The sequence below is a fragment of the Bos mutus genome, chromosome 14 (assembly GCF_027580195.1).
Source record: "Bos mutus isolate GX-2022 chromosome 14, NWIPB_WYAK_1.1, whole genome shotgun sequence".
NCBI classification, from domain to species: domain Eukaryota; kingdom Metazoa; phylum Chordata; class Mammalia; order Artiodactyla; family Bovidae; genus Bos; species Bos mutus.
The window spans coordinates 6,032,428-6,052,451 of NC_091630.1; the positions used below are offsets into that span (position 1 = coordinate 6,032,428).

Genomic DNA, 20,024 nt, shown 5'->3' on the forward strand with positions numbered 1-20,024 from the left:
GTTCTCACTTAGTCTCAATTAAGCCAGTCATTGATGTGAAAGTCACTCATTGGTGTCTGACTCTTTGCGACCCCATGGACTGTAGCTGCCAGGCTCCTCTGTCCATGGGATTCTCCAGGCAGGAATATGGAGTGGGTTGCCATGCCCTCCTCCATGGGATCTTCCTGACCCAGGGACTGAACGCGCGTCTCTTACGTCTCCTGCTTTGGCAGGCAGATTCTTTACCACTAGTGCCATCTGGAAAGCCCATAGATATGCATATGTATATTTAAAAGAGTAAATAACAGAAACAAAAATTCTGTAGTATAATGCTTACCCTTATTTATGTGTGTAGCACTCTGATATTTTCTTGTCTATTTTATATGCTGGTTATGACCCATTTAATTGAATTCATGATTCCCGAATGAACTGCAAGCTGCAGCTTGAAAACGATTTATTTAGAGGCACCTGTTAACCAAGGTACAAATCCCTTTCCTAGTCTCCCTGATAGAAAATCAGAAAACTGAACTCGTTCCATGATGCTTCTACTTCACCAGAGCTTCCACTGTGGCGCTTGCACTAGAAATTGGAAACCGCTTTCCAATTAGGAAACCACATTCTAAAATCTCCAGGAATTGACCCAGGGCACCTTCCCTCCCGTCCTCTCTCTTTCCTCCTAAGACCCCTCCTGTGGGGATCAAGACCATTAGGACCAAGCCTTTTTCTCCAAGAATGTTTTGTTCCAGTAGATGTATCTGCAGCTTAGAAATGGGGTTTACAGTTGAGTGTTATTTTGCCAAAATAGGGAGAGTAAATGTTATTCCTTGTTCATTTAACAAACATTACTCTATGTAACTACTGCTGCTCTTGAATTAATTTTCCCAATAACTAAATATGCTCAGCATATATACATTTTCTTTTGAAGCCATTATTTTTTAAACTGAAGAATAATTTATATGCTGTGAAATATATAAATTTTAAAGGACAGATCAATTTTGACAAATGCATGCCTTGTGGCACTTCCCTAGTAAGACAAAAAAATTTCTATCACTCCATAAAATTCTCTCATGTCTTCTTACCCACTCCCAATTATAAGCAGTCATTGGTCTGATTTGTACCATTATAGAATAATTTTGTTTCTAAAATCATTCTTTTGCTATCTTCTTGGTTCTCTTCTACTCAATCCATACTTCTTATCCCCTGAAAGATGGTCTAATTTGTCCAAGTCCTTCTTAAAACTGAGCTTCCCTTTTGGCTCAGCTGGTAAAGAATCTGTCTGCACTACAGGAGACCTGGGTTCGATCCCTGGGTTGGGAAGATCCCTTGGAGAAGGGAAAGGCTACCCATTCTAGTATTCTGGCCTGGAGAATTCCATGGACTATATAGTCCATGGGGTTGCAAAAAGTCAGACACGACTGAGTGACTTTCACTTCACTTCTTAAAACTGGTTATTTACCATATATATTAAAAGAAATGTAGTTGCAATAATCAAGAAAACTAATATTAGGTTAAATTTTAGGGCAATATTGTATATAACTCTATTGACTCACATGTAGCTTGAGGTCAACTAAAACTCCCAGGTATTAAAAAAATTGTTATAAAACTATTGCTCTTTTATAATTTTAGGACTAAACTCAGGATTTTTCTTTTATGCCTATGGAAGCTAATCTTGGTTTTGCTCATTGTTTCCAAGTATTCAGTTAATTTTGTTTCGTCATCTAACACATTTATAACTATTCCTCTTACTTTGTTTCATCTGCCAATTTGAAAATCACATGGTTTATATCTTCATTCAAATCCTTATGGAAATTTAGAACAGAAACTATCACCCAAGAAAAGGGTCTGGGATACCGACACATCTCTAGTTTCCTGCAGTCTGGGGTTAAGCTAATCTCGAGAGTGACCTTGCCTAACCATTTCAGCATATAGTGTCTGCTTCTTCATCTTTTATGCAAAAGTATCTTTCACCTATTTTCAAGCCATCTCTTTCTGTGTGGATTACATAATAGGGAATCGTATCTAGTCGTTAGCTTAAAGTCCATCAGTATATTGATTTGCCCAAATTTATGGCTCCAGCTTGGACCTCTCCTCTGAACTCAGATTTATTTATCAAACTGCCTACATGACATTCCATCTGAATTCTGGTTCTCACCTCACACTAACACATCTCCAAACAATCTGTTTCTATCTTTCTCACTCTATGCTTGCTTTAAAATTTCCTATTTTGCAAATGGCATCTTTGTTCTTACTGTTCCTCAGCTTAAATCCTAAATTATCCTTGATTTTTTTCTCTCTTCACACAATCAAATAGCAAAAACTATAGGCTCTTTCTTTGAATGCATCCAATATTGGGCCACTTCTTAACTCTGCTGCATGGGGTCACAAAGAGTTGGACCACTGAGCGACTGATCACACAACACACACACAGACACACAAACTCTGCTCCAACTACTCTGGGTCTGAGGGCCATTATCCCTATAGAATTCTGTAGATGGTGATCCCTCCTTGGCTTCCCTGACTTCCATATTTGCTTCTGTGGTCTATTCTCCACACAGCAGGAAAAAATCCCTTTCAAAAAGATCTCAAGTAGGTCACCTTCTGCTCAAGATCTTCAGTGGTTTCTGCATCTCAGAGGACAACCTGAAGTTTATGCCACAGCCTCCAAAGCCCTCCATTAAGCCCTCCATTAACTTGCCCTGACTGATCATTCCAGTTTTTCCTCTCCTCTGCCTCCTCTTGCTGCACACGACTCTGCCTTTAGCCTTGCAGACCAGAGCTTCATCTCGTCTGTCCTCCTGCAGGGCACCCTCTCTGTCTATCCCTCCTTTCCTGCTCCCGGTACCTGCACGCTCACTCCCTTGCTGCCTGCAGTCCTCTGCCCCAATACTCAGTTGCACTTCCCTAGAGCAAACCTTTCATAGCCAATACCACCCTTACTCTCCTTAACCTGCTTAATTCTGTTCCTAGCATTATCACCTCCACACATGTTCTATATTGCTTTTTTATTCCTCTCTTCTGAAATTTAAGCTCCATGTGTGCAAGTATTTTTTCTTTTAAACCATTGAATTCCTAGTAGCTAAAATGGTGCCGGGAACATTTAAGTAAGAACTGAATAAAATGTTTGTTGAATGAGTTAATTAAACAGATGAATCAGTGAGTGCCCCACACAGAATAAGTGTTAGGTGAAAGACACTTAAATGTAATGTAATGCATTAAGAAGAGGAAAATTAGAAAATTAGAAACATTCAAAACATTAAAATTTCTTTGCTATACATTTTTTATTTACAAAAAAAGACCTCTAAATTTGAATTTGGCCATGTAAAACGTTTGGATCCAAATCATTTGTATTAGAGACATAATTAGGCGCTGATTCTCTGACTGTCAGGCCAATCCAGAGCTAATCTGGGGCCTGATTGTCATGCATTGCCAAGGCATATTCTTAAATGGGAAATGACGTGCTTAGTAGCAAAGACATAGAGCTGTAGAATTTAATTATATTTAAATTAATGCCAGAAGAGCCTGAAGAGCTCTTCTTCTTTGACACCAATTAGGAGAGAGGCTGCTAAAGAATAAGTCATCTGCTGAAGAGAGACCCATAGTTTATTTGACTCTAATTTCACATAAAGTCTCCAGATAACTTTCATTTTATTAAAAATAGGGCAAAAAATCATAAATGCTGTATTCGGGAAGAGCTTTGATACTTATCGGGAAATTGATGTGTTTCCTTCCTAGGCACTGGAGAAGCACTTGCCTTGAACAAGTCGACTTTGCTGATGACGCCGAAGTTGACGTCAACAGTGAGGGCGAGCTGCATGGTGGTCGGCAGCGTCTCCAGCAGATCGGACTCATCTTCATAGAGATAAACACATCGACCCACAAAGAAGAGTCATTAATAAACAATACCGAAGCTCATTAAATATTAAAACAATAACAGTAACAAAATGCCAAGTCCTGTTTTGTAAATAAACAGCTGCACCACTGTCTATATTTTCCTTACTTTTACTGGACCGGCATACCCCATCACAACGGAAAAGAAACATACTTTCACTATTGACGACACGACAATTCTGAGTAATTCCGGAACTTTGTGCTTGCTGAAACTTTAGATATAAAATTTAGAGAGGATGGGGCCAAGGCTAGTGAACAAACTGGGGTGGGAAAAGGATCTGGTTCCCATCTTCTGATTCCACAGCCCTAACATCCTAGGGATGGCAAAGAAAAATGAGTATAATGAGTACCAAGTGGCTTACAGAGTTCTGTCATGATCTTATTGGATGCTTGGGGCAACCCTAAGTATGTTCATTCCTGCTTTCTGGAAAGAAGAAAGGAACGGGAAAATGAAACTTAGAGCAAAAAAGTGTTAAGTGTCTTGTTTTTGTGTAAGTGGTGAGTGGCTGAGCTGGGAATGGAATCTAAAGAAAAAATGTATTAAGTGAGCAAATTCAAATGATTGTTATTTCCTTGCTTATTAACTCAATGAACTATGTGAATACATTAAAGATTTTTCTACCTGTGAATTAAATGATGGGCCTTTAGGCTGATAAAATGGTCCGTGAACAAGACTACCCATTCTTAGTCTATAGTATAGTATGGGTTTCTGAGAGTTGATTATGTGTGATGTTTTCTTACATCCATTTAGATAAAAAAAACCCATGCTGTCTAATTTTGATTCAAATATTGAAATTTGAATATATTCAAATATTCAAATCAATATTCAAATATTGATTCATATTCTAAATATGAAAATCCTTCCTATAAAAACACAGCTCTTTGTTTCCAAGGGCTGCTTATCTTTAGGTCCTTCCTAAGCTGAGGGTTTGGAGCAGGGTCCACAGGGAAAGAAGGAAGGGGTCTGCTACCCTTTCTCTCCCTGCTCCTCCCCCTGCATGAGACACCCTCAGGAATATTTGTGGGTGCTTAGGAAAAGGTTTGATTTTTGTCATTTAGATTCAGGAAGATGTTCTAAACCTGTGGTTGGCATCTCTTAAGACCAGCAGAGAGGAGAAGAAAACCATCAACAACCAGTGGTTCTTACCTGCTTTTTGGGAACTTTCATGATTTGGGAATCACACTGTAATTTGCATTCTGAAGGCAGTAGCCTTTTTTACTTCTCAGTAGCACCAGTTCTTTGGAGAAGGAAATGGCAACCCACTCCAGTGTTCTTGCCTGGAGAATCCCAGGGACGGGGGAGCCTGGTGGGCTGCCATCTATGGGGTCGCACAGAGTTGGACACGACTGAAGCTACTTAGCAGCAGCAGCAGCAGCAGTTCTTATTTTTATAGGGTGAGGTGCAAACTAGAAGTTGAATCTGATTATTGTTAAGTAGCACATTATCTTTAACTTACTTTATATCTTTTAGTAAGTGTTACTTTTACCTCCAGTGCTATGGTACTAACAGTAGACACTGTGAATGATTAAGGGTCTCCTGGTAGAGACCTGCAGCTGAGAGTGGCCTGAAAGATCGCTGCTCTGAGCGCTGAGCTCTGGGAAGAGGATGATATTGCAGAGACAGCAAGAGTTTGGAGAACAGGTGCACATCTGAGCTCAGTATAGGCCATTTGCTGGCTCTGTGCCCTTGGCCAATTTTTTTTCAGTTAGGAGCCTCCATTTCCTTGTCTCCTAAAAGGGGGTTGGTAACGCCTAATTTCCCCCATTTTTCTGGGTGAAGATTAGATGAGGTAATGTGTGTAATATCTAGCATCTGTTGGACACTAAAGAAAATTTAGCAAGCCTTCCAGGATTTGCATAATCAGTAAGTTATGTTTGATTTGAGGAAAAATCCCATGGTATTAAGTGAGTGCTTTAAAGATTATTTAGTTGTTTCCCAATCTTTTGTTCAAATCCAATTAGTCTCTGCTGCTGCCTTACAGGATTTTCATTATGGGACACGGTTTACAGGGACTTAATCAGTAATTCCCAATGCTTACCTAGCATTCTTTGAGAGGCCCACGTATATTCATACCAAGTCCGGACCCGATTCTGCACAATCTTAGGAATGGAATAAGTATTCATATAGGCAATGGTATGATCCATGCAGATGCGGAAGTTGTTCTGATTGGCTGTAGCCGCCCCAATTACGTCTTGCATCTAAAACCACAAATATGGTCACTCCACACCCAGCAGAGGAAGTGGAAGAGTTACTGTAAGCCCAGGTGAATTAAGAGTTCTCACATGACACAGTCCATTCTAATGCTGATCACCTGATCTTTTAACACACTGATACTGGCTCTTACTTTCAACCATTCACTGATTAGATATTGGACAAATCATATCCTTTCTGACCCAACGAGGACAGTAGAACCTATTTTACCTACCATGTGAGGCTTTTGTGAGGATTCAGTCTCATAATGCATGTGACTGCACACGTTCTTCTTTGCAAGCTTGCATATTACTACAAAGGTGTTAGTTGATATTTTAAAAATATATAGCTTGTGCTTATGCAAGAAATGTGCAAAGAAAGTTAAAGCAATTAATTACGTGGCAGAATGGCTAGTCCATTTCGGTGAATCTCGTTTTGCAAGCATCCTTCACAGATTTTTGCAGTGTGGCTGGCTATATGGACTCAATTCATCATGAAACTGCAACCTCTGTACTTCTCTTTGTGTTGTTTAGACAGATAAAATCAAATCTCATCATGCTTAAGGCATAGTATTCAGCAGAAGTTGAAATGTGCTGAAATTACTGACACATCATGTACAGATGTGACAATACTTAAGGAAATGTCAGGTTTTAGCTCTTGGATGTTTATAACTCAGCCATAAAAACCCACTCTAGGTTAAAAGCTGATCTTTAAGGTCTCAGCACAAAAAAGATATATAGCCCGACTCTTCCTCTCACATAGAGGGAAGCGAGTGGTTGTAAATTTGCTTTGACTGTGGGTTTATAATAGGGAGGAAAACCTGGGCCTCGCTTTCACACTCTTAAGACTTCGCTCATTCATTCTAGTAGCTGAGCCTTTTCTGCTTATGGAAAAACCACTCATTCTTTGAGGTATAGATCAAAAATGGCTCTTTTGTTGCAATGCCCTCCTCAGTTTCCATTTTTAGAGTTAACAGGTTCTTCTACTTGTTGGGAGCATCTACTGAGGAGCTATGCAGAGAGTCAACTGTACACACCTTTTCCAGTTCTGAACTTACCCCTTGAGGGCTATTTATCATCAACCTCAATTCCTAGACCCCCTTTTTCCAAGCCATTTTAGACAAATGATGGACACTACCCACTCACCTAAGGCCTTGAGAATTGGGATATTAGAGGCTGGGTTGGGAGATTTAATAGAGTTTTAAATTGGGACCCAAGGACAATTAAAAGCCTTATGGATTGGTGTTGAGGGCAGAGGATTTGTAGTGACAGTAATCTGAATGCTTTATGTGCAAGGCTGGATTTTGATGGTATAGGTGAAGAAGACATATATTCTATGATGTGTGTTCCAGATTGGAGGAGGAAAATGTCAGTCTCTATGAGCTGTATTCAAGACTAGAATATTGCAGTTAAAATGGGATGTGGTTATCTAGGGTGTAGCTCTTGGTATGGTTATATGTGGGAATTTTGAATCAGTGGAGATTCTGTTCAGGACTTTCTGACTTTTGTTTCTGTTTTTCTCAGCATCTTTTATTCACTGTGAGAGTCAAGGCACAAACCTCTATCTCCTGCCTTAACCTTTCTTTTGGGCTCTACTCCATTTTTTCGTGGCTTGGTGGTTCTCACTGATCCAGTTGGAACGTCACAGTCAAGGTACAGGCAGGTGTGGTGTGGGGAATAAAGCAGCGTTTTCAAACTTTCATGTGCATGTGAATCTTCTGAAGATACTATTAAAATGCAAATTCTGACCCAGTAGGTTTGCGGTGACACCTGAATTCTGAATTTCTCAGGTGAGGCTTCTACTCTTAGTCCAAAGACCACTTCGCATGGAATTTTAACTGGAGCTGGACATAGTTTTTTAATCTTGTAAGAATTGCCTTGAACATAGTAACTGCTAAATATGCCAGACTTTACTATTTTTATTGATATCATATGGTCTTATCTTATGACTTCTGAATTACATGTATGAATTTGGGATACTTTTTAATCTCCTCAAACTAGAGTTGTCTCAACTGCAAAACTGAGAAAATACTGAAGGAGATCTGGCTACTTCACATAGATTTTAGAAGTTATAAAATAATATGATCTTTGCCATTTATATTCAAATTAGTTGCATTTATATTCAAATTAATTGCCTTTCTCTATAAACAAACTTCCTATTTTCAATCACTGTTAATGTGTCTCACCAAGCATTAAGATTATGATAATTTATACTCATAGTTTTAACTGCATAGTGTTCATCTTCCAAACTGAAATATTTTCTAAATAGAGTTTCCTTTACAATCTCTCTCTCTACTCAATTACCACGTTCAGGTTGAAGTGGCATGTATTCACCGTATTTTTTTATTTTTTGTATTTTGATGCTTCGATTTCTTGGATTATCCCTCCCAGAGTTAGCTAAGCCAGGTGGCACAGTGGTAAAGAAACTGCCTGCCAATGCAGGAGATGCAAGAGATGTGGGTTCCATCCCTGGATTGGGAAGATCCCCTGGAGCTGGAAATGACAACTCACTCCAGTATTTCGTGCCTGGAAAATTCCATGGACAGAGGAGCCTGGTGGGCTACTGTCCACGGGGTTGCAAAGAGTAGGACAAAACTGAGCACACGAAGATTGCAACCAACTCAACTAGGAGAGCCCCTTTCATATGCAAAACAGCCAATCCTGAGCCCTGACTTCAGCAGCCTTCTTCACTGGCTCTCATATTCCAGGCTACTCTCCACCTGCCGCAATTACCTCAGGGCCAAGTGCCAGGCCACTGAGAGAGTCCCTACAATCCAGAGCCTGTTGAAATGATACAAACTTGCCAATCTTAAATGCTGTTACCCTGCTTGATCAGTTCCTTTCCTGGTTCCCTCCTAAGTAGGCCTCTAGGCAAGGAGTGACCATCTCCTCCTGGATCTGTTTGTATAACAGACTATCTTTTCAGTGTCAATAGTCTCCTGATCTGTTGCCCTCACCATCTGTAAATGATAATAAAACCTCTATTTAAAAACACTATGCGTGCATGCATGCTAAGTGGCTTCAGTTGTGCCTGACTCTTTGCAACCCTATTGACTCTAGCCCGCCAGGCTCCTCTGTCCATGGGATTCTCCAGGCAAGAACACTGGAGTGGCTTGCCATGCCCTCCTCCAGGGAATCTTCCTGACCCAGGGATCAAACCTGTGTCTCTTTCTCCTACATTGGCAGGCAGAATTTTTTTTTTTAAAACCACTAGAGCCACCTGGTAAGCCCTTAAAACAGTATAACCCTTCCAATTTATATTTTGATTGATCTTCCATAAATCTCTTTGTTCAAAATTCTTCCCCGGCTGACTTTCCATTGCCCTTAAGATGAAGTTCAACATCTGCAACATTCAGAGCCCTTAAACTATCTGGCCCTTACTACGTCTCTAACCTTATTTACAGGTGTCTTTCACTCCAGCTGTTCTGGTATTCTTCCATTTCCTTAAACATGTATGGTGCTTTATTATTGCCATCTTTCACACATAGTTTCTGATTGAACTATCTCTCTGTAACTACCGAATCCTATCTGCTTTTTTAAGATGTTGCAAAGACATTTTCTCCTCCATGAAACCTCCTGGGAGGCTTCCTTTTTCTGCTCTAATACAGAGCTTTCAAACTCCCCTCTGGAACTTATCATGGTTAGCAGCTCCTTGACATTCATGGAAGTAGGATTTGAGTTTTGACTATTTGTGATCAGCTTTTTGTTGTTATTTAGTCACTTCAGTCGTGTCTGACTCTCTGCGACCCCATGGGCAATAGCCTGCCGGGCTCCTCTGTCCATGAGATTTCCCAGGCAAGAATGCTGGAGTGGAATAATTTTCATTGCTAAATTTTGTTAAAGCATATTCATAACACTCTTAGTGTAGTGAGTGGGAATCAATCGCTTATCTGGTGGTAATAATCATTTTGTGATTACAATCTCAAGATGGCTTTTTGCTTTTAGACATATAGTGTGTAAAGCACCTTACAAGGAAGTATAATTCTAAAGATGCTGTGCTGTTGAGCTTTTTTTTTCTTGTGATCTGAGAAATCTCAAAGGTGCTGGGCTCTAACCTTGGCAAATGCCAATCATCTTGCAATAAAGTTATTTGGGTATTTGATTTACTTTCTCACAAGACTGTGATTCCTTAAGAATAAGGACAAGAAGATGCCATAATAAACATTTATGAGCCAATGATTTTAATTAATTTAGATGACATTTGGTAACCTCTGATTTAAATGACCTCTGAAGTTGACTTTAATCCAGGGATTCTATGACAATATTTGAAGTTTAAGTAAAAAAAAAAAGAGGGCTTCTAAAGGTTTTCAGAAAAACTTAGAAATGTGACTCTCTGAGAGTCTAACAGATACTCATTGTGTACAAGTTTTCTGATAGATTTAATAGTTTAAAAATGGAAAGGCAATGTTGATCCATTTACAGCCCCCTTCAATTCATTAAAAGAGATGAAAGTTAGTAAAATTTAAAAAGCACCATATAGATTTTTATTTTTCCTATGTAAAGTTTATAAAAAATTGATAGGCTTTCAAAAATGACAGCATCATGTATCTAGGGATTCACATCTCAATTTACCTGACCAATTAAGCTGGAGAACACAAAAACTCCAGAAAAGAAGTTCAACAGTTGAAAAACAATTTCAAATGAAGTTTGTGGTTCTGGAAGGCCCCCAATGGTAATCAAAGTTCGAACTGCCCAATAATAACATCTCAGATACCTGTGAAAAGAGAAGATATACATTTTGCTTTTTACTATAGCAGTAAAATGCCATTATGCTTGGGAATATATTGCTATAATAATAGATTTTAACACATTCCCTCGTAATTAAGATTTCCTATCTTTAAGCAGCATTAGCAACTACCATGTGTATTAATGTAAACTTCTCTTTTAAGGTAAACTTCTTGATAAATACTGTGAAATGACTAAACAAAGCCAAAGAAGGTGCCTATTAGTCATTCCACTTATTTCTCCCTGCAGAACAAGTCACCCTAGAGTTTAGTGGTATGAAGCGGCAACTATTTCACTAGGCTTGTGACGCTGTGGGTCAGATGTTTGTGGAAGACCCCCAAGATGGCTCATCTACTCCATGAGGAGTGAACCCTCAGGAGACTTGAATGCCAGGAGACAGCTGGGGGGACGTGATTGAGGCCAGAGTCCTGAGGCCGTGGTTCCAACTGTTGGCTGAGTTCTTTTGTCGTGCATGTCTGTTTGGAACACCCAGGTGGTCTCCTCTCACAGTCTGAGCTGGGATGGTTGCACCCACTGGGGCTGGCTGTGTATTTTCATTCAGCCTGTGAGTGTGGCTAGCTTGAGCTTCCTTACAGCATGGAAGTCTTGGCGTAGATGGACTTCTTGCCTGGCTGGCTTCCCCCCGAGTGGTAGAAGCTCAGGCAGTAGCTTGTAAGGCTTCCTGTAACTCAGAAGCCCTATAATGTCTTAATCTCTTGACACATATATTTGCCAAGCAAGTCTCTAAGACCAGCCAGATTCAAGGGAAGGGATATTTGAATCTACCTTTCAATGAGAGGAGCAGCGAAAAGTGTGAGGCTACCTTTAAACTACTTCGTAGTGACTAGTGAGGGATATCATAGATATCAAGGGGGTTTATGGAGATTGAAAAGACCTTTATAGTTTAGAACCAGCTGTTTTTTTACTGATGGAAGATAGAGCAGGTGGGTATATACCTCCTCTCTCTTCTACTCATATCTTACTATATGATTGAATATATAAACCATGACAGAGACAGAGAACTGAGTTCTATCTTAAAAGGGAAATTACTCTTGAGTGTAATAGCTAATTTATCTAGAAATTTAGTATTGAAGAAAACCAAGTATGCTCAGAAATATACTTTATAAAGATTCTGTACTAAACTTTAGCAATTGCAAATGGAGAGACAGATCATTATAGCCCAGATGGGAAGAAAATCTGGGACCAGGGCAACAAAAACAAATATGATAAAGATGAGGACAGAACATGTGAGATTCACTTGGCTATATGTGGCTAAGGGTTTCATGGAGTCCTGAGTGAGGTGGGAAGAGAAATTAGTATTACAACCCATTGTATATATATTATAATTTTGGTCCATAATTAGATACTGTTTATTGCTGTTTAGTCGTTAAGTTGTGTCCGATTCTCTGCAACCCCGTGGACTGTAGCCAGCCAGGCACCTCTGTCTATGGGGTTTCCCTGGCAGGAATATTAGAGTGGGTTGCCATTTTCTTCTCCAGGGGATCTTCCTGACCCAGGGATTAAACCCATGTCTCCTGCTGGCAGGTGGATTCTTTACCACTGAGCCCCCTGGGAAGCCCACACAATTAGGTGCCTATTTGGTATATTCCATATAGCTCTGATAACATGGTCTGGATCAGATATTTCCACTGAATCCTGGAAGAAAAATGTCCTATATATAGAGGCCATTTTCAGATATTGTTGCAGAGAGGCATTCAGATTCAGTGGGTTCCAGCCAGCTATCTTAGTTTCCAGAGTACACAGAAAAGCAGCACTGTAACCGAATTCTGCCCTGGTCAGTCCTTTATTTCTTATCTGGGTGTGCCACATAAACCTTTGCACTTTAAGTAAACGTGCATTTGTCTTTGAACAAGGATGGCCTTTTGTGTGTGTGTGTGAGAATAGGTTATAATTTTCAGATCTTCAAACAGTAAGAAGTTGAGGTTTACAAAGAATCAAACTGCAGTTAAAGTCAGTATTCAAATAAAAACAGATCTAGAGAGAAATCACTTATTTTGAAATTCAATACCTTTTGAAGGACATGAGTCTTGTTGTTTGTTTTATTTGGTACATACAAGAACGGACAAATAATTAACTCTTTGGTAGGATCTTAAACCACTGTGCCAAGAGAATAGAGTATCACTAGTCTGCAAAATTTTTTCTAACAAGCTTCCTTGGACTTACAGATACTATAGTGAACTGGATGTCAGAGAGAACTGCCTTGCAGAAGTATGGAATTAATTTTATGGATTGCATTTAATTTTCAACTCCAGTTTATAATTTCTCATCACCTGACTTAGCATGATCACAAGTCCTGGGCCTGCGGCTCTCTGAATTAAGGAAATTTATTGACCCCAGCGCAACCCACGAGTGGGACACGGACCAGATTCTCTCCCTACGTAGCCAATTCCAACTGTTGGGATTACTATGCCCTACAAAGTCCCTCTAGTATTGAGAGGAACAAACACAGGAATTGCTTTCTCTTACTTTCTTATTTATAGATGTTAGAAAATAACAAGTGTAAAATTTAGGCATTGATTTTCCAAATCTGAAGGGTCAGCCTTGAACCATTTTTTTCATGATGAAAAAGCCTGCAATGTTAATTGGAAGTTTTCTGTCCTGATGCTTTGTGGTTTACCTTGGAATTCTTTTCTCAGTCATGTCTTATATCCAGGCATGCACAACCAGAGGTAAGATTTGTAATTTAATTAGATGGCACCATATTGATCTTCCAGGATTAGCTTAATTAGTCAAGTGTGTCCACCTCTAATATTTACACCCTGGGCAGATAGATCTTTTCAAGGAGATTGTGTCTGGCTGATTTAATACGTGAGCTATCTTATAGGCTATATATATATCTCCTCAAGTTAAAGCACTAAGGCAGAATTTGACATAAAACCATAAAAAATCATTTTGTATGAAAATAGAACTTCTTCCTCTGTGAAACAAATGCAACATGAAACTTCCCCCCAGCATTTTGTTTTGAAATATTTCAAACAAGCAGAAAAAACTGAAAGAATTTCACCCTTGTATTCACAGCATAGATGTTATTAATATTATGAACATTTTACTTTATCTTCTTTGTCATATGTTTCTCCACTTTCCATCCATCAACCCATCTTATTTTTGGGTGCATTTCAAAGTAATTTGCAGACAGACACTTCCTCCTAAATACAGTACTTCAGAATATATATGTGTGTGTATATATATATGTATGTATTACTACAGGTCTATACTGATATTTGAAAAAACTTGAACATACATTGAAAGCACAAATCTTAAGTATACCTTCTGACACTATTTGATGAATTCTGAGAAATCCATACATCTGTGTAATTCAGAAACCCATCAAGACAGAGGACATTTCCATCACTCCAGAAATTTCTCTCATTTCTTTTCCCCAGTCAGTTTCTGCCCCCAGGGGTGGCTGTTGTTTCAGATGAGCTTTGCCTGCTTTAGAATTTCACACAAATGAAATCACACATGTGTACATGGTTGTGTAAGATGTCTTTCACTCAGAATAATGTTTTTGAGATTTAGCTGGGTTTTTGTGTGTTTATTCATTTTTACTGCTAAGCAATATCCCTTGCATGACTACAGTACAGTAAGTTTATCCATCTTTCTGTGGATGAAACCTAGACTGTTTCAAGCTTTTGGTTCTCATGAATAGACATTCTATGAATATACTTATATATGTTCTTTCATAGGCATATATTTTTAAGTTCTCTTGGGCAAATATTTAGGGTTGGAAGTTTTGTTTTTAAGGTAGGTGCTATATTTAGTTGTAAAACAAACTGTCAGATTTTATCCCTCCAAACGTGTATGAGATTTCCGTTGCTTTATATGTTTAACCCAAGAATATGAAGTTTTAAAAAATTTTAGCCAATGTGGTGGATGTGTAGTGGGACATGCAACTTTTAAAAGTACCCAATTCCATGCTTTATGAGTGGACCTTGTAACTACCTCCACCTGTCTTAGTTCCAGTTCCAGGTTTCTGTAAATTTCTCACTGAAGACACTGAATCTGGAGGAGAACATTAGGAGTCTAGTCTCATTAGAAGATAAACTCCTCAACAGCAGGCATGACAAATAGGAGCTGAATAATATTTGTTAAACGCTGTGAAAGAATAAGTGGAAGGTCTTGCAAACCCAAGACTGAAGAACACGCGAGGCTGCATCTGTGATTATGTCCAGTAATCCCCATGTGGACTCCTCCCTGTCACGCCACCAGCTGCCTTTCATCTCCCTTCTGGTCTGCCGATCTGCTGTTCTGGAGTGGCTGTGATGCATTTGAGGGAGTCCAAATGTCTAGTGTAAAGACCACTCTTTCTTTCTTTTCCTGCTAGTGTCTGAACTGAAGTATCTAGGGGACCCTGACTTAATAACTTCATTTACCCTTGTCTCATCTTCCTCGTGTACAAAGGGAAGGGAGTAAGTTATCCCAAATTTCCTGAGCACTAAAGTATGGACATTCCGACTCCTTCTTCACCCCATCTAGAGTTATGATTCCCATGACACACTTGCTTGCTCTTTTACTCATTCATTTGATGATTTATGTGTCGGGGATTGAGGTTAGGGATTTGTTAAGAAATTTTTGCACATTGGGAAATTTGTATCAGAAAATAAATAAATTGAGGTATATATGGATAAAGGGAGACTGGGAACATTTCTGGATACCAAATAACTGGAGGAAGGAATGGCAAACCACTCCATTATTCTTGCCTGGAGAACCCCATGGACAGTATGAAAAGGCAAAAAGATATGACACCAGAAGATGAGCCCCCAGATTGGAAGGTGTCCAATATGCTATGGAGGAAGAGTGGGGGGAAATTACTAATAGCTCCAGAAAAAACGAAACAGCTGAGCCAAGGTTGAAACGATGTTCAGTTGTGGATGTGTCTTGTGGTGAAAGTAAAGTCCGATGCTGTAAAGAGCATTGCATAAGAACCTGAAATGTTGTAATTGGACATGGTCAAGCAAGAGATGACAAGAGTGAACACTGACATCTTAGGAATCAGTGAACTAAAATGGACAGGAGTGGGCAAAGTTAATTCAGATGACCAAGATATCTACTACCGTGGGCAAGAATCGCTTAGAAGAAATGGAATAGCCCTCATAGTCAACAAAAGAGTCCAAAATGCAGTACTTGGGTGCAACCTCAGAAACGACAGAAAGATGTTGGCTCATTTCCAAGGCAAACAATTAAACATCACTGTAATCCAAATCTATGCCCCAACCACAAATGCCAAAAAGCTGAAGTTGACTGATTTATGCAGACCAACAAGACCTAACACTAAAAAAGATGTCCTTTTCATCATAGAGGATTGAAATGCAAAACTAGGAAGTTTAGAAATACCTGGAGTAACAGGCAAATTTGGCCTTGGAGTACAAAATGAAGCAGGGCAAAGGCTAACAGTTTTGCCAAAAGAACACATTGGTTATAGTAAATACCCTCTTCCAACAACACAAGAGATGACTCTACACAGAGACATCACCAAGTGGTCAATACCAAAATCAGATTGATTATATTCTTTGCAGCCAAAGGTGGAGAAGCTCTATACAGGCAGCAAAAATAAGACCAGGACCTGACTGTGGCTCAGATCATGAACTCCTTATTGCAAAATTTAGGCTTAAATTGCAGAAAGTAGGGAAAGCCACTAGGCCATTTAGGTATGACCTAAATCAAATACCTTACGATTATACAGTGGAGGTGATGAATAAATTTAAGGGATCAGATCTGGTAGACAGCATGTCTGAAGAACTACAGAGGTTAATATCATAGTACAGGAGGCATTGATCAAAACCATCCCCGAGGAAAAGAAATGCAAGATGGCAGAGTGGTTGTCTGAGGAGGCTTTACAAATAGATGAGAAAAGAAGAGAAGCAAAAGGCAAGGGAGAAAGGCAAGATACACCCAACTGAATGCAGGGTTCCAGAGAATAGCAAGGAGAGATAAGAAAGCCTTCTGAAGTTAACAGTGCAAAGAAATAGAGGAAAACAGTAGAATGGGAAGGACTAGAAATTTCTTCAAGGAAACTGGAGATATCTAGGGAACATTCTATGCAAGAATGGGCATGATAAAAGGCAGAAACAGTAAGGCCCTAGCAGAAGCAGAAGTGATTAAGAAGAGGTGGCAAGAAATACACAGAACTATATAAAAAAGGTCTTAATGACCTGGATAGCCATGATGGTGTGATCACTTACCTAGAGCCAGACATCCTGGAGTGTGAAGTCAAGTGGGCCTTGGGAAGCATTACTACAAACAAAGCTAGTTGAGATGATGGAATTTCAGCTGAGCAATTTAAAATTCTAAAAGATGATGCTGTTAAAGTGCTGCATTCAAATATGCAAGCAAATTGGGAAAACTCAGCAGTGGTCATAGGACTGGAAAAGGTCAGTTTTCATTTTAATCCCAAAGAAGGGCAATGCCAAAGAATGTTCAAACTACTGTGTAATTGTGCTCATTCCACACGCTAGCAAGATAATGCTCAAAATCCTTCAAACTGGACTTCAACAGTACATGAACTGAGAACTTCCAGGTGTACAAGCTGAGTTTAGAAAAAGCAGAGGAACCAGAGATCAAATTGCCAACATTCATTGGATCATAGAGAAAGTAAGGGAATCCCAGAAAAACATCTACTTCTGCTTTATTGATGATATGAAAGCCTTTGACTGTGTGGATCACAAATAATTGTGGAAAATTCTTAAAGAGATGGGAGTATCAGATCACCTTACGGGTTTGCTGAGGAACGTGCATGCAGATAAGAACACTTAGAATTGGACATGGAACGACAGAGTAGTTCAAAATTGAGAAAGGAGTAAGTCAAGGCTGTATTTTGTCCCCCTGCTTGTTTAACTTCTATGCAGAGTACATCACGTGAAATACCAGGTTGGAGGAATCACAAGCTGGAATCAAGATTGCCAGCAGAAATATCAACAACCTCAGATATGCAGATGATACTGCTCTAATGGCAGAAAATGAAGAGGAACTAAAGAATCTCTTGATGAGGATGAAGGAGAGTGAAAAAAACTGGCTTAAAGATCATGGTGTCTGGTCCCATCACTTAATGGTAGATAAAAGGGAAAAAAGTGGAAATGGTGACAAATTTTATCTTCTTGGGCACCAATGTCACTGTGGATGGTGACTGCAGCATGAAATTAAAACATACGTGCTCCTTGGAAGGAAAGCTATGACAAATCTTGACAGCATGTTAAAAAGCAGAGACATCATTTTGCTGACAAAGGTCCTTACAATTAAAGCTATGGTTTTTTCCAGTAGTTATGTACAGATGTGAGAGTTGGACCACAAAAGAAGGCTGAGCACCGAAGAATTAATGCCCCTGAACTGTGGCACTGGAGAAGACTCTTGAGAGTCCCTTGGACTGAAAGGAGATCCAACCGGTCCATCCTAAAGGAGATCAGTCCTAAATATTTTGCTCAAGTTCCAATACTTCGACCACCTGATGTGAAGTGCCAATTCATTGGAAAAGACCCCGATGCTGGGAAAGATTGAAGGCAGGAGAAGAAGCGGGAGACAGAGGATGAGATACTTGGATAACCTCCCTCCAATCAAACTCCAGGAGACAGTGAAGGATAGGGAAGCCTGGCGTGCTGCAGTCTATGTGGTCTGAGTTGGGCATGATTTAGGAACAGCAGCAGCTTATGTTCTGATTTTGAGCTAAGTAAGCCCTTTCCTGCTTTGTCATATTTCACAGTCAGATGAAGGCTGCCATGTACTTAGTATAAATGAAAATAACCTCTTGTCTTCTACTGAAATGAACAGACATTGTTATTTTGATGAAGATTAATAGAATAGTAATACATGCCTCTTATTTTAAATGTTCACAGTGCTTCACTTACACCCTACAGTTGCTGCATAATTCTAACTAGGACAAGGTTCACAAGTCCAGTGATCTCATAAGCAACCTCCAAATTATATGTCGTCAGGAGCCATCACAAGGGTTAACTAAAAAAAGACTTCACGCTTTTGAGGTCAAAGAGTAATATGAAGTAAGAGAAGAGGCAGGTGCTGCTTTAAAACTGTGGGAAATGCAGGTGTATTAACAACTTCCCTTTACAAATTATTTATTATCATTTTATTTGCCTGTGCCGAGTCTCAGTTGGGGCATTTGGGATCTAGTTCCCCTACTAGGGGTCAAACCCAGGCCCCCTGCATTGGAGTGCAGAGTCTTAGCCACTAGGTAAACTCTGGGAGATGGCGAGGGACAGGGAGGCCTGGCATGCTGCAGACCATGGGGTCGTAAAGACTTGGACGCGACTGGGCGACTAAACGATAACAAGAACAATTATTTATACATAATATATATATACACATATACATATATATATAAAAATAAAACAGCACACACACATTTGCTACTTTTAAAGGCATTTTCTTGGTAAGGATGTGTCCCTGACACTTGGTAAGAGGATTATTGGGCTTCCCTGGTGGCTCAGCTGGTAAAGAATCCGCCTACAATGCGGGAGACCTGGGTTCGATCCCTGGATTGGGAAGATCCCCTGAGAAGGGAAAGGCTACCCACTCCAGTATTCTGGCCTGGAGAATTCCATGGACTGTATAGTCCATGGGGTTGCAAAGAGTTGGATATGACTGAGCGGCTTTCACTTTCACTTTCAAGAGGATTATTAGAGCTTTGGTTTTGGGTGAGAACCCTCCTGTCTAAAGGAGCAGAGAATGCAGGCTGTTTGGTAGTAATGCTGAAAAATTATCAAAACTTGCTCCTTGGGCTAGAAAATGACCACTTTTTTGTAATCTATCATGAATGATTAAGAAGAATGAGTGGCTTCTTTTTCCAAAGAGAAAATGCAGATGGCCTATCAGATCAGATTAGTCGCTCAGCCGTGTCCGACTCTTTGCGACCCCATGAATCGCAGCACGCCAGGCCTCCCTGTCCTTCACCAACTTCCGGAGTTCACTCAGACTCACGTCCATCGAGTCAGTGATGCCATCCAGCCATCTCATCCTCTGTCGTCCCCTTCTCCTCCTGCCCCCAATCCCTCCCAGCATCAGAGTCTTTTCCAGTGAGTCAACTCTTCGCATGAGGTGGCCAAAGTACTGGAGTTTCAGCTTTAGCATCATTCCTTCCAAAGAAATCCTAGGGCTGATCTCCTTCAGAATGGACTGGTTGGATCTCCTTGCAGTCCAAGGGACTCTCAAGAGTCTTCTCCAACACCACAGTTCAAAAGCATCAATTCTTTGGCGCTCAGCCTTCTTCACAGTCC

The 20,024-nt window shown here is 39.9% G+C and overlaps 1 protein-coding gene across 1 annotated transcript in view; it reads right to left on the reverse strand.

The window, feature by feature from the left end:
• Positions 1-20,024, reverse strand: part of CNGB3 (cyclic nucleotide gated channel subunit beta 3) — a 188,260-nt gene that overhangs the window by 49,620 nt on the left and 118,616 nt on the right. Inside the window, exons 11-13 of the mRNA XM_005888278.1 lie at positions 10,630-10,771; positions 5,907-6,066; positions 3,731-3,828 (exon numbers count right to left, since the gene is read on the reverse strand). Coding sequence (XP_005888340.1) covers positions 3,731-3,828; positions 5,907-6,066; positions 10,630-10,771 — 400 coding nt within the window. The remainder of the gene's footprint in view (positions 1-3,730; positions 3,829-5,906; positions 6,067-10,629; positions 10,772-20,024) is intronic.